We start from the raw sequence: 15,634 nt of genomic DNA on the forward strand, positions 1-15,634 counted from the left end.
CACATCATTATTTAACGAAGATAGTTGACGCGTGTCATCACTTTCACATTTCTATTACCCATTAAAAGAATGCCAGCGGAATTTAGTAAAACATGCACCTACAATATTAAATCGAATAATGTTGTCTAGTCTACACTATTCTACATGCTTTTACAATGCTATAACTAATATTTCTCGAGTTTTCTCACGTTTTTCTCAAACGTGTAACTTGTGCACGTTTATTATAGTTTAATTTATACGTTTAACAGTTTTCCCTACTGTATCACATGTCTTCAAAGATGGCAATTTAAGGGTTAAAAATAATCGTCCCATCATCCAATAGCTAGAAAATCCAGGTGATTTCTAGATTTATATTTAAAAGCAGCCGGCTCAGTCTCTGAAATGGCAGAGTACATAAATAAACAGTCAGGTTGAAACTGAAAGTGCAGATCTCTTCCTGGAATTTTCAAAAAGGTGGGGGGGGGGGAGTTTCCACTGACTGTTGAGAAGCTTTCTGCCTGCAAGCGTTTGCAGAGCAGCACTGACAGCTTGAAGCAGGTCATATCGAAAGCATCACACCGGTCGGAAGCTCTTCACGGTCAGTTCGACTCTAACCCCTCGGCCATGGCCACATCGACGCAGGTGGATCAGGCTCAGATGAACTTTGTCCACGGAAGTGACGACATTGCAGGTAGGGTCCGTTTTAAATCTGTTTTCAGGAACTGTACATCACTCTCAGAAAGTTTTTTTTTATTTGTTTATCATGTAGAAGGTCACAAAGCTGCTCACTGTTAAGTTGCCTATGTGTGACATCTCCATACTTTCAGTGTGCTTATGACTGACATTCCACTGCCAAATGTGCTTTACTTAAAGTGACACTGACGAGTAAACTGAAACAATGAAGTGTATGTAGAGTCACAAATACCCCCTTTTGAGCAATGAGAAGCTCGAGCAAGGCATTTAATAGGCTGTATAATCTGTGAAATAGGTCACTAACCTTTGGGCCAAAGTTTCAAATTTTACAAGCTCTGCTTGAGTGCAAAAGATACCCGATGTACTGTAAAATACCAGATGCATGTGTCGAGTAATTAAACTGACAGCGAGTTGTGTAGCACTAGCTAATAGTTCACAGCTGAGTCTAGCTCTAAACTGTACTCACTGGGCGTGGATTCTTGCTATGAGGGAGAGCGGCTGTCTCACAGTGGCGTCCGGGTGAAAGATAATCCAGTCAGTTTGTGATTTTTCCAGTGTCCAGCGGTAACATCCTGTCTGAGCAGGGGAGAGGCTGTTCGTGACAACACAGCAAGCAGCCCAATCACAGCACCAGATGTAATGAGGGCTCCAGGTGATATAAGGGTCCTGTGAGAGCAGAGCCATACATAAAATATAACAAGTCGGGCCCTGAGATTGCACAGCATCCACAGCAGTTGCTTCCACTGGGCCTGGCTCACACTCTGATAACCTGAGGCACAATGCAATCAATTACTGGCGCCAGGGCCGGCTTTAGGTCAGTGCGACTGGTGCGGCCGCACTGGGTGCGGACCTGTGGAGGGGGCGCCAAACTCAGGAGGGGGCCTCTGTGTTTAGCAATACCTTATGAGTGGAGAGATGAGGGGCCCCTATGCCCGGTGGTAGTGAGAGAATCCGCAGAGGCGGTCATGGGGTGTGAGGTGCCAAAAATGATTATTCCCCCGGGCGCCACCAGTTCTAAAGCCGGCCCTGACTAGCGCAGCCTCTGCGCAGGCTGTACACCCGCGCCTAGAGCAGAGCTCATCGAGCAATGAACGCACAGAGCTCTAAAATATATGTGACATTACATTTTAGTGCGAGCAGACCTCGAAAAATCATTAAAGCATTACCAGACGACACATGCCATCACTCCCCATTCAGGCGGGACACTACTGATTTGAAGGCTAGTCTCCCACCTCCCTTTTCCTGCATGCAAAAAAGCGATTCTTCGACGGGCTTCTTTCGACAGGGACTGGTCTTGTGTGGCTCGGAGTGTGCACTGCCAGTAGTAACCTGCTCCGGCAGGCCAGTGCACAACATTTTTGTAATGCTCGCTCTGCCTGCTATAGCTGTTTCTCCGTGCTCCTGACAGGTAAGAAAACATATATTTCTGCTTTTCTGATGTACGACCTTGCATCAGCACACTTGCAGGTCCCCTGCATGACAATAGACGGAAATTGCTAGGACCAGCCCTCCGGTCCCTCCAGATAAGATCCTGCCGCCCCTCCGTGGTGACACTTTGGAAGAGTCGGTTGCTTCAGCTCTCTTGCAGGGCAACAAAGTTTCTTTTAAAAGTTAACAGACTGTTACAAGCGCAGCGGGGGGAGAGTGCGGGCTCTGTGAGAGGCAGTCTAGCGCATGGAACGTAATCTTAAACTCCTGTCATATACTTTTTTGCTTAGAAACAATAGCATTGTAGTCTAGCAACAACAGGGATCTTCTGCCCCTTCAGAGTATTAACTGGCTTTTTAATGAACTTTACATTAGTACGTTGTACCAACTGAATTGGTGTCATACCCGCTATTGATATTATTTTCTTTTTTAACATTTTTGTACTGCTCTGTCTTTTCATAATGATTTTAAAAAAATCAGCAAATAAATAAATACAATACTATATGGGTTCTCTGTGATTTTATCTAAGGGTACCATTGGAACTTCATGTGATTGTCTCCCACCTGGGTGACTTCCAAAAAACAATCTTTTACTCCATCCCCCATCTCAGTTCACAGTGCATCTGCAAGTCTTCAGTGTCCCAGTTAGTGATTCCATTGGTGTTTTAACTGTATGCATTCTTTCCAAGATGGTTTCTTTATAATTTTATGGATTTTGTTGGCTATAAATGTTTCTGCCCTCAGCTATGGTCGTGTAAGCGAAAATGGATACAGATCGATTTTCTTCTGTTCAGCATAGGATTGTGCAGTACCAAAGGGATACTGAGAGCTGTGATGTCATCAGATCCCAAATTGCAAACTTTTTGGGTAATAGTTATTTGCAAATCAGCAAGAATCGATTTGCTAAATATGAGTCACGGACATTGCAAAATATATTGACTTCCTACTTCGCATCATCTCGCATTTGTGCATACCTTACAAAAAAACTGCTTTGTCATTATTTTCAAGCCTAACCAAATCACATTTTTGGGATTGCTCCCCTAAGGGTAACTTTGCCTATTGTTGCTTATTTTGATCCATGTATGTGGTCTACTTATGTACGGTCTAAGCCCCTGTTCTAGTACTTGTTTAGTCTGCATATTTTTAGGTTACAACCATGTTCTAGTGCTTATGTTATCAGTTTGTAGAACAGGTTGTTATTACAAAAAAAGTTTTTTCCATTTTTAGCTTAGGTCTGGCATTAGCTAGCCTTTTGTTTTCACTAACCTTATATTTATGTGATATACTAACTTGTAGGGACTTACAGTCACCCCTCTCCATCCATTGGTCTTTTGTGTCATTCATGGTCACCAACTACAGTGTACATTATAGGCCAATGAGTCAACCCACTTCAGCCATTGGTTAACTTCACAGTGACATCATTCTGCCCTTTCACAAGGAGCACACCTGAACACAAAGTAGTACCCTTCTATGCCAGGGACTACTATGGCAATGCGAGCTATTTGAGTCTAAAACATATTTTCACTTTTAGACCTTGTTTTTGTTATATATTAGGAAGGGCCTCGCAGTTTACCCCAAGAAAATTGTTTCACAAACAGGAGGATGAAAACAAGCATTAAAAAGGCTGGCTGCCAACCCCAGACCTATTGCCTTTGCCAATGCTGGTGTTTCGTATCACCTCTTTGTTGTGCTTGTGAATTGCATCACGTATCTATGTCAGATAAATGTCAAATGTTGATTATCATAACACTAATAGCTAAAGGAATGCACAGCAAATCAAATCCCTGCCACAAAAAACAAAGTGGAAGGTTAAGGAATAAGGACCCGAGGAGACAGTGGTATTGCTGGACTGAGAGATATATGGTATGTTTCTTACATAGATGAGTGCCATTGTAATGAGGCAAGACCAGCACTCTGCATACTACGGACAGGGGTGGTAAGAGTCATTAGGACACGAGGCCCAACAGAGGTCAAAGTACGTATCTGTCTGTTGATTACAAGTGTGAGGGCCTAATTCTGATAATTGGAGGTAAATTGGTTCTATATGTAGATGCCATACCCGATTTATGCTTGTGAGGTTTGCGTTTTTTTAATCATGAAAAAAGCGTTTTAGTGGTAACATATTGGAGACTGTGATTTACGCCATTGTAACATTTGCTTAGGGATAAGCTTTGCCCCTGTTACTGGTTCATACTGGTTGAGCTGCTAAAATTAAAAATGTTTAGAACATATTAGGTACTGGTAAAATGTACACAGCAAGGTTCGATCTGAGTTTTTAAAAAAAACTAAACATCTATGAATGCTGAGACCTTTGATCTACTTGTATTTATTCACTTTGTAGGTGATGATGAAATTGATCTTCGTTTGGAGTTGCCATGTGGACACACCGCTGCCCCGAGTTCCTTATTCCAGTGGTGCTGGACTTGCTTAGAGCAGGTAAGAAGGGAGAGGTTTGTAGTGTTGTTATGTCAGTTTCATCCAGTCGTTGGAATTATGAACTACTGGTGTTATCGATATTAGGATAAAATGTAATTACTTCTTACTCGAGATTGCAAACCATTTCACTGAACACCAATTGCATAATGAGCAGGTAATTCCAAGGTTTTGTCAGTCTCTCAGATAAATGAAAAAGAATCATGCTGTGAATGTTTTTTTTCATTTTATCAGAATAACACACAAATCAATAGGATATAATTTTCCTGTTGTCAAGATTAGTAGTAGTCAAAATACTTTATTGCATTAATCATTTGATTACAATAAATAGAGAGAATAAGCAAGCATAAAAATAGAATAAAAAAATTACATAATTTCCATGCATGGTATCCTATAAAAGAAAACATATATAGATCGTGATACCTGTTTTTGCATCTATATACATATCTAATAGTAAAAGCCATATAGTCGTTTAAGGTTTTATAGGCATGTTCTAAAAACTGAACCATCCTTCTAATTGCACTTTCCCCTGCAAGCCGAAAACAATAACGTATAGCCTCCGTAGTTGTTCTTATTTTGGCATTATTAAACATGGGGCGTAAATATGTCCTCCGTGTAGGCAACAGCCTCGGGCAAATGCATATTAAATGTTCAAGAGTTTCCTTGCCGATTCCACAAAGCCGACATACCTGTGTATCTTTGAGAGCCTGATTTCAAGTCCCTTCGAACTCCCCTATCGGATTGTAAAATTGTCTGAACCTTAGGTATTTCCTTTTAATATAACTGGTCAGATTCCATCCCAAGTATTCTTGAGCCTGCAAGGTATATGTGTCAATTATTAAGCCCGTATGTTTATATTTCCCGGTTTGTAGAAGATCTAAATTCCACTGTGTTAACTTTAAAGTTTTCCGCACATCCCTGGTCATTCGCCCCATCCCCTGTATATCAGGCAGATCATAAGAGTCTATTTCCATCATTATACTAGATAGTTGCAGATCTCTTACTTTTGTACTCCGGAGTTCCACCATTATTAGATGTTTCAATGTGCATGAATCGGCCTTAGCACAGTCAATAATATAGTTAACACAGCTGTTCTTATGCAGCATTTCCAGGGATTTTGGGTCAAATTCCAGCCGTATCATACAATGTGGAGTAGCCTGTCGTAGATGGAGTATGTTGCGTACACATTTCATAAAACATTTTTTGAGATCAACAATGACTTTCTTGTTCATGGCAGGAGAAGCATACAATAAAAACGGAATCATTTTCATTTGTAAAGCTTTAAGTGATGGGATAATTGCATTGCCTCCACACATTTTCATAAATCTCGCGATTGATTTTGTAATAGTTGTAGATTTTACACTTTTTCTGACCATATGGTTTAACCATGATAACTTTTTGTCAAATGTTACGCCGAGGTAGTGATACTGGTCCACTACCTCGATTGGATTTTCTCCTAAAGTCCGCATTTTTGATTGTGTAGACTGTCCAAACGTCACAATTTTTGTTTTAGAGAAGTTAGCTATCAAGCCATTCACTTTGTTCTATGTATATAGTTGGTTCAGTTGGTGCTGTAATCAATTAGGAGTTAAGGATAAAATTACTAAATCATTGGCATATGCTAGGTATGGTATTTTTTTGTCACCTAATTTAGGTGCCACACCCCTATCTGAACTTAACACCAAATCGATATCTGCAATGTACAAAGAGAATAGCAGTGGAGCGAGGACACAGCCCTGCTTAAGACCGTTTGTAGTATCCATTTTTGGCGATAATGTATTATCATGAGCCAACTTCACCCTGACCCATGTATCTGAATGCAGGCCGATAATAACATTTAGAAGGTCCGGATCAACCTCCCATGCTGTTAATTTACTCCACAGCCTTTGCCGGTTGACCCTGTCAAAAGCTGTGGAATAATCCACAAAGCAGGCGTATAGTGTTATCTTCCGCAAGCTTGCCTTTTTTCCTATCAGAGCCAATAAAACAATATTATCGACGGTCGAACACCCTAAGCGAAATTCAGTTTGAGTTATTGGTATAAATTATTTTTCCTCCGCCCATGCCCTTAATTTATTTTGGAGGTGCTTCGCAAACAATTTCCCTTCAAAATCCAGCAATGCTATTAATCTATAGCTGGACAGATCATCTTTTGGGCCTCGCTTGTAAATCGGATGAACAATTGCTCCTTTCCAGGAAGATGGTATCATTCCACATTTAACTACCTGTAAGAACAACTGTTTTAACATCGCACTCCAAAATGTTATGTTGAACTTTATCAAGCCGATAGGGATACCGTTGGTCCTGCTGCCTTGGATGAGCGGGAACTCTTTATTAATTTGACAATTTCATCTTCAGTTATTTCTGCGGATGAACCATCCGCATTAGTTGTCATATATTCACATATAACAGATGATTTATATAAAGCTTTGATATGATTTTCCCACCTATAGCTTGAGACAAAAAAGTCATCTGGCTGGTTGTGCGAATTTGTGCTGTGTCCCACCAGGGACCAAAAAGCTCGCTCATTCCTAGTCGATATAGCATGATATAATTTAGCATAAGCGGTGTCCACACTATTCCGCTTTATCTGTAAATTCCTATTCTTGAATTCTTTCTTTATATCTTGTATTTTCATATTCCGCTCATTCGAGATTGGAAATTTTATGATATGACGCATCTCCTTACGATAGATTCTCTTTGATTCAGTCAATTTTGAAGTCTTTGTTACGTTGACGTTTAATCGCGGCTTCTGTATACTTGCCACAAGAAAGGATAATATATTTTTTAAAATAGATTGCTAGGCATCCAACCAACTGTCTCCAGACTTTAATATAATCATGTCTTTCTCAGTACTGGCTATCTTGGTTGCTTCAAGGTTCGATGCCTTCATTTGTAATTTATTGTTGTCAAGATTAGGCACATGGGAATTTTCCTCAGTTTAGCTCTATAAAGGTAATTGATAATTGCCTGGTCATGCTATAAATATCTCAAGACCTGTGTTCATGCGCCACAGTTGGGAATGCTTGCAAGCCAGAGGACTTATCTTTTACTTTAGTTAAGAGTCTGTGCACAAAAGTAATCTACGACTGTCAAAACACATTCCACTGTCCCAAGAAAATTGCTGAGAAAAATTTACAGATGGGTGCTAAGTCTGCCGTGCCGGCATTGGATGCCACTGTTACATTATTTACCAAGAAGACCATAACACACATCTTTGGTTACGCTAGAAATCCAAGTGTCCATTTGACTATGTTAACCATAAACAAAAGGATGGGATTTCCAACCTTGTCCTGAAATCGTCCTTCCCAAGGATGTCGGGGATACAACCTCAGTCAGAGGAAGAAGAAGCCTGTTGGACATCCCAGAAAGTGTATAATCTTAGGAAGACTTGTTGGAAAATCCATAGAAAATTCTAACCTCCACTGCGCAAAAAGGTCCATGGTCTCAATAGGCCCTTGTCCTTGTTTCTTCCTACAATGCAGAGCGGACATGCTTCCAATAGCTGTAATCTGTCAGGTAGTTTGAGTTACAGTGCTCCACCACATGTACCTGCATGCATAGATGAATCCAGCATTTTTCATTTAGTACCTCCCAGGTGGTTGCTCTTCTAGGCTTTCATCTCTTTGTCTATCCTCAAAAGGATGCACTATTGGATCATCTGTTTGTCCATACATTTGACTTCCTGGCTGTAAAATGGGAATTAAGGAACAGTTTCCAAGGCCAGATGTGAGCTGTGTGTGTTTATTCTTCAAGCCCGGGTGATCATTTACTTAAACTTCAAAGGGTGCAGTGGAATAAATGGCTCGACCAGGGTCAAGCTCTTCAAAAGAGCAAGTATGCATTCATATAGATCAGAATATGCTAGTAAAAGCATTTCAATGCGAAGTGATCACTTCATTACTCCAAAAACAACACTTCAGTAAATACTGTTTTCAGCTCAGCATATGGGACCCTTCTGAAAGTGTTGGTTCCTAAACTGAATCCCACTGTTCCCACTAACCCTGCATGCTGATGTGATTGTTGGGAAATAGGCGTAATTTCCCAAACTATAGTGTAAGGAAATCTTGTGAAACATAGGAGGACCAATACATTTTGAAATAAGTATATTGAGTTCCAAAGGTGGGCTAGGTCTCCTAACTGGATGGCAGGAATTTTTATTACCCTCAAAGAAGTCTTCAATAGGAGGGATTCTGAAAAAAGAAGGTTTGGGAAGGACAATTCCTGTAACTAGTAATAACTGCAAAGTGTACCTTAATGGGAGAGAAGTGCAGCTAACTTGAAGAAGTAGAGAAGATATGGAGGTGAAATGAGCTCACTCTAATGGGTGAAACTTGGCACTGTTTTGTTACAACAAAGGAAGTAATTGTGGATGAGTGAACCAGTGTTTAATAGTGTGTAAACATTGAAGAAAGACACAACTATGCAGCTCACTTTGAGTTACACAGGAATCATGGAAAGAACACTACAAATCCAAGTATCATGTCTTCATAACGTATGGGGGACAAGGACAGGCCACAAGACTTTCCTTATAACAGCAAATAGCTTTAGGTAGACTCAGACATATGTGCTTTTCTCATGTATTTATAAAGTGTGCTGTCACCCAGTAAAGAAATCCTGGCACTGGAGTAGTTAGCTACATCCAAGAGAGAGCGAGACGGAAGCTAGTAAGCAGTGGTTAAAAGGTGAATTTTCAAAGCCTTCAAAGAAATGGAGGTGGAAACTGAAGGAAGATTTGGGGGCTGAGCATCATTGTAATGAATAAATCTCTCTTGGAAAAATCTGAGCCTGAACAGCATGAATCTCAGTGGACTAGGCACACAAGGGTACAGTAATTTGACTGGGAAAAGGTAGACGGTGTAAAGAATTAGAATAAGGAGAAAGATGAGAGTGGTGAGGTAGCTAGAAATTCACAGGGCCTCTGCACTCTGGATTCTGGACAATCTAGACATTGACAATACCAAAAGGTCCTAATACAGAGAGTTTCAATAATCCTGATGTGAAATAATAACAGCTTTGTAAATAGCTTGTCATGCTGACTGAGCAATGACCGAGTCATTTTACAACAAAATGACAAATGTTAGAAACAAGAATAAGAAACTTGGCTAATCTGGGAAGATAAAAAAAGAGACTGATCAGAGTAGAAGCCCACATTCCTAAATAAGGCCACTGGTGAAGGAGAAGGGGCCAGGTCTGCAGGCCACCCATTAGTGGACCTGAATGTAAAATCTTTACTGACAATGAGGATCTCAGTTTTGTCTTTATTGATTTGTAGTGAAGTATGTCACTTGCACTAGACCATTAACGAAAGGCAGGAGATGAGATTTGCATGGTAGATGGCTTCCGTTGAGTCTATCATATACTTAGGTCATGCAAGTAAGACCAAAGGATTGATAATACTTCCCGGGTTGTATGTTGGAACAACGAGTTCCTCAACAACGACTCCCTAAACTACGCGGTCTGTAGTGTGACTGCGTCTCAACCACGATTTTGTTTACCACGCATTTTTTGCCACAAATTTTAGTGGTAAAGGAATGTGTGGTAAACCCACCACCTAAAATCTAAATCAAACCCCTCCCACCCCCTAAAAACAAACACAAACCCTCCGACCCCCTAAAAACGATCACAACCCCAACCCCTAAAAACTAAAACAAACCCCCGCCCCCAAAAAACTAACACAAACCTCCCCACCCCTTAAAATCTACCCTGAACCCCTCCCACTCCCTAAAAACTACCCCGTACCCCTCCACCTCCCACCCCCTGAAAACTTACACAAACCCCCAACCTCCTAAAAATTAAAACAACCCCATCCCATCCCCTTTAAACTTACAACAACCCCTTCCACCCCCTAAAACCTAACACAAATTCCTCCCACCCCCAAAAAACTAACACGAACCCCTCCCACCCCATTGAATCTAACTCAAACCCCTCCCACCCCTAAAATCTAACATAAACTCCTCCAATCCCCTAAAAACAATCACAAACCCCCCAACCCCTAAAAGGTAACATAAACCCCCACCCCTAAAAACTAACACCAATCTCGGCACCCCTAAAAATCTACCCTGAACCACTCCCACCCCCTAAAAACTAACACCAACACCCCCTCCCCACACTGAACCCCTCTTACCTGTCCTGTTCCTCCGATGCTCCTCTCAACTCTGACCATCCTGAACACAAGACCGACTTAGCCTGAACCACGCACATCCATGGTTCAGGATAAGTCGTTGTTCAGGCAAGTTGTTGTTCAGCTTACGCGACTCAGGAACTTGTTGTTCCGGAGTCGTTGTTCAGGATGTTCCCCTACTAGCCAGGAGAAACAAATACATCAAACAATGTGGGACTGAGTGAAGATCGGTGAGGATCATCATACTTGGCTTACTTTAAAGAAGTAAATAGGTGGATTCCTTACAAGCAGTCAGCTGGATACAAAGCAGTCCAAGGAAGAGTGTGGTCTGCAATACCAATGTTCGAAACGGATGTATGACGTTACAACGCATGCTTTTACAACGCATGCTGTTACAACGAAAGTTTTACAACGCGAGTGCATTGACAACGCAGGACATTACAACGCAAGTCTTTACATCGACTTGCACTAGATGGCGTGCTAACATTAAAAAAGTGTAATTTACTATTCCAACTCCAGTCCACGTAACAGTAGGGAAGGTGTTGGGATAGTAAACTACACTATTTTTAATGTTAGCACGCCATCTAGTGCAAGTCGATGTAAAGACTTGCGTTGTAATGTCCTGCGTTGTCAATGCACTCGCGTTGTAACAGTTTCGTTGTAATGGTAGTGCGTTGTAAAAGTTGCGTTGTAAAGGTTGTTCCCCGTTCGAAACAGACAGGAGAGCACAATCTTGTGTGACACCATGCCAAAGGCAGCAGAAAGGTTGATGAGGATGAGGGCAGCTGTGACTTTCTGATCCATCATGAGTATAAGGTCAGCCAAATTGCAACTAGAGAGGATTCAATATTGTGTTGGGGGACAGAAGCATAATTAGTAAGTATCTACAATTTTTTGGGATTCTAGAAAATGTTAAAGTACTTTTTTTCCAGGATCTTGGTGGGTAAGGAAAGCAGGGATATGGGGTGGAATTTTCTACAAATAGTGCCATCCGTTGAGGAACGATGAGCAATTGTTACCATGTTGTAGGCACTGTAGAACTGGAGAGAGACAAACTGCAGAGTTCTTGAAAAGCAGGACCTGCTGTACTGTGGATAAGGTTACTACATTTTAGCCAGACCAGCAGGCGCGGTGCGTCCATTGGGGCGTGGGGGCGTAGCCCCCCCGCCCGCGCCCGCAGCTCCCTCCTAGCCTCGCAGCTCGCTCCCTCCTCTGTGAATGTCAGTCAGCATGACGTCGGACCGTGGGCGGTCCGGCGTCATGTTGACTGACATCATTGTCAGACGCCTTTGGGAAAGGCAGCACAAGTGCGCATGAGTGGGCATGGAGCTTAATTTTTACTCCGTGCCCAGTCATGCGTACTTGAGTTTTTGCTGCCTTGCGCATGCCCATTAGGAGCCCCTCGGTCTCCTAATAGGCAGGCGGCGGGCGAGGAGTAGGCGGTGCCGCCAGCCAATCCTGGCGCTGCTGCAGCGCCAGGATTGGCTGAGGGCCGGGTTGCAGTCACTAAGTTAATGGTTTAGATGAAGCCGAAGGTGTGTTACAAAGTCAAGCGGGAAGCGGCTTCGATGCGGTGGTCATCATAGGACAGAAGACTTTCAGGCAATGGAGGATAACCAAGGCGCTTGCGACGAAAACGTGGGACGGCGGAAGTCGAGACTCCTGAGAGGCGGCGTGGGATGGTGAGTTTTATTTTAGTTTAATTTTCCTAAATAGTTTACTTATTTCGGAAACGGGTTAAGCAGTCTCGGCCAGCAACAGTCGCACCCGACCGGCGCATGTGCATAAAATGTTGTGCGGCCCCTCGGTAGTGCAGCCCCAAGAAGTTATTTTGTTACGAGTTTTGTCACTATTTTCCAGACAGACATGTTTGACGTCTTTATCGGTATAAACCAGCAGCGGTAAACGGATTACACTTTTCTGAGGAAAATGCGTCATTATGTGAACTTCTAGTTAAAATGTCTTCGTTCTATGCACGTACTATATGCATGTTACATATCTACGTGTAGGATGTTGGGAAGTGATAAAAGGCCTCATTTCCATGCAGTAAGGAAAGCAGACTGCACTTCCTGCTAACAGGACACAGCGTCGTGGATTCAGAGTGACCCCTTGGTGTTTCTCTAAAAAGCCTCCCAGCGCGGGCTTTTCCAGTATTCTATGTTTTTCAGCCTCCCCCATCTTCAGGTGCCAGTATATCTTGCTATAATATGTGCTTTTTATTTCTATACCGCCTCAAGCTCTGCTACGTTATTTATCCTGCTAGGCCTGGCCATTACCTAATTTAAACGTACTCAAAATAACGAGCTCAGAAGAATGAGTTTGTCCTGCATGGATTCGAACAGGTTACCAGCTAATTAAACACAAATGTTAGCAGCAAATATTTAACTTACTGAGCTACTATGCCTGCATGTATAGATGGTTTATATTAATCTGTAATAAGGTTGTTGTGGGTTTCATATAGGGCTACTTGACTCATGCATGCAGCTTAAATAACAGAAAACAGTGTTATGTCAGCTTTAACTCATAACAAATGAGATGCTTTTGTTTAGCTACTGAATTACTCGTTCTTATGTTTTCTGAAAGAAATTGAACAGCTTTTGTATGTTTAAATATATGTTTGTCAAAGGACGACACCAATTTAGTATAGGGATCGCTGTTCTCTTAAGCAGCGCGTCTCCCGGATACATCACTGCATTGTACTTATTTTTACAAGTGTTTGGATGGAAGCTCCTCAGTTTAGAAAACTATGCCTATCCTGTCTACGTCAGGTTGTGACTAGGTGCTGAATTCCTGTCATAGCCGCTCCATAGAAGCATATAATTGTGGCCTAAGAAGAATTCACAAGGTGTCAACTATATGCCTGGCTGAGAATAGACCCACATACTGAAGAAGTCATGAAGAAAAGATAAGCATTTATGTAGCAAAGCTTAATGCAGAATTCAATAACTATTACCAGATTATCTGGAAGATTTTATTTAATGAATATGAAGGTACGTCTTCAATACGTTCTTTATAAATTACATTCATACTCCCCAGTTTTTTTTACGCCCTACCACTTTCAAATGCCACCAGCCGCCACTGCAGACCAGTGTCAAGGGGGGAACTTGATTTTGTAGTAGATAAATAGTGCAATGTTGTCTCAAGTAAAATAAGGTAAAAGCAAGTGAGACAGAAGCCTTCAGGGGTGGGTGGAAGAGACAGACAGGTCACATGAGTCAGAGGAGAGACGGAGTCCTGGGTTGGAAAAGGACAACAGGCATCAAGTACTTTCTCATGAAAGGCTGTTTCCTGTTTCCCAAGAACTCTCTGGTGGAAGCGGTCGTGGCACCTGGTGTCGGTGTCTGAATTGGAGGCGAAGGCGGAGGCTCCGAACTAAGCTGAGCTAAGCAGAGCCGAAGTCGGCATCCGACACCCGGAGCTCTGAACCCAGAGCGCGAGGCGTGCTCGGTGTGCCGGTCTTGGTGTGCGGTGCGTGCCTCCTGCTATCTCCACGCACATCAAGCATGCCAAGCATCCCTGCAAGTTCAGCAGCCGTAGCGGGCTGCCGCGAAAAAAGCTGGCCCTGGTGACCGCAGAGGCTGCTCGGTTAGACCCAGTGCGGTTTGCGGTCCCCCCAGGAGTCCCCCACTTGCCTGCCAGCTACATTGTCCCCCCTGGCTCTTACTTCTGCATTGCTGCTGTATTTCGGCGGCTGCACAGTAGACGGGGCCGGGCCAGTCCAGTGATTCCCTATTGTTCATACTGTCACCAGCACCTTCCTGTAACATAAGCAGCCTAAGGATAAAGGCTCAAGGATTAAGATCAAGATCAAAGCTCCAAGTCCCCGGTGAGTGCGTGTGCTCAATACTTCACCTTGCTCCAGTAGGCCCAGCTGCCCCAGGGCGGGGAGGTATTTGATCAGCGAGTGCCTCTGAGGCACTACAGGGGCACCGCCGCATATTACCGCATTTTGCTGCACTCCGAAGAGACCTGAAGAGACCTGTTTTTCCCTCAATTAATCACTTTCTATCCCCCGGGCAGGGAGCAGCTAAGGCGGATAGTAGCTGTCGTCCACCCTTCCGTCCTGGTGGAGCGTAACACCGTTCACAGACTAACACATTTAACCCTGCAATGAGGTCAGTGAAAACTAGGAAAAGCAAACGAAACCCCTACCCAAAAATATAAGGTGAGAGTCCTTGTGCGACAACTTGGACATGGCGGAAGCCCCACCCTTGGACATACCTCAGACCAGTGTGACACACGGATACGCTCAGCTATCATTAATTCATCTTCCGATCCCCCCCGGCATTTCTGCTCCACCTACACCATCGGGCCGTTATTCTCGGTCAGTCCCAATCTTCCTGATCCAAAACTTGGCACAACAGACCCTGTGGCTACCCTCCCAAAAGGGCGACATTGAGGGACTTCTTCAAAATTGCCGCAGCAACAAAAAAGTCAGGTCTAACTTCAAATACCTCTTATAGTACTGTGCTGGAAACTACCCAGGCCCCCAGCCTTCAGACCGGAATTTAAAACGAGTAGAGGCCACGATTCACAATGGCCCCTACAGGTTGGGCCTTAGTTCACCTCAATCTACATCCTCATCAAGAATTCCAACGAAGGATGAATATCTGCTGTAAACGCTATTGAGCGCTGCTCACCACCACCATCACAGGGATCAGACGTGTTCCATCACGACAAGCTATCAGCTAATGTAGAGACAACTTTAGTCTAGCTTCTAAACACTTCTTTAGGGGAGGATGACCAGCCTTTTATCAACACAAGCTCGCCACCACTTTAACACCTTATGTACAGACCACGATCACGGCTACGGACGAGCAGATTGGGAGTAAACCAGCATTAATTGCCCAAATTGAACAACAAACAGGGTCTACTCTACGCAATCACCCACAAAAAGTATACCGGACCCACTCGACCAGTGTAACCACATGGGCTCCTCAATCGGCATCCCGATCATCAAAAACTCATTTGACCTGTC

General features: G+C 43.0%; 1 protein-coding gene across 2 annotated transcripts in view; it reads left to right on the top strand.

The window, feature by feature from the left end:
• Positions 1–383: 383 nt before the first annotated feature.
• LOC146785438 (E3 ubiquitin-protein ligase RNF19A-like) overlaps positions 384–15,634 on the top strand; it is a 120,822-nt gene continuing 105,571 nt past the window's right edge. The window contains exons 1-2 of one of the 2 annotated variants that reach the window (XM_085634494.1): positions 384–670; positions 4,441–4,535. In XM_085634494.1, the coding sequence (XP_085490620.1) occupies positions 604–670; positions 4,441–4,535 (162 nt within the window). In that variant the 5' untranslated portion in view covers positions 384–603. The remainder of the gene's footprint in view (positions 671–4,440; positions 4,536–15,634) is intronic. The other variant, XM_085634495.1, reaches the window with a different exon arrangement.

The sequence above is a fragment of the Triturus cristatus genome, chromosome 11 (genome assembly GCF_964204655.1).
Source record: "Triturus cristatus chromosome 11, aTriCri1.1, whole genome shotgun sequence".
Classification (NCBI taxonomy): domain Eukaryota; kingdom Metazoa; phylum Chordata; class Amphibia; order Caudata; family Salamandridae; genus Triturus; species Triturus cristatus.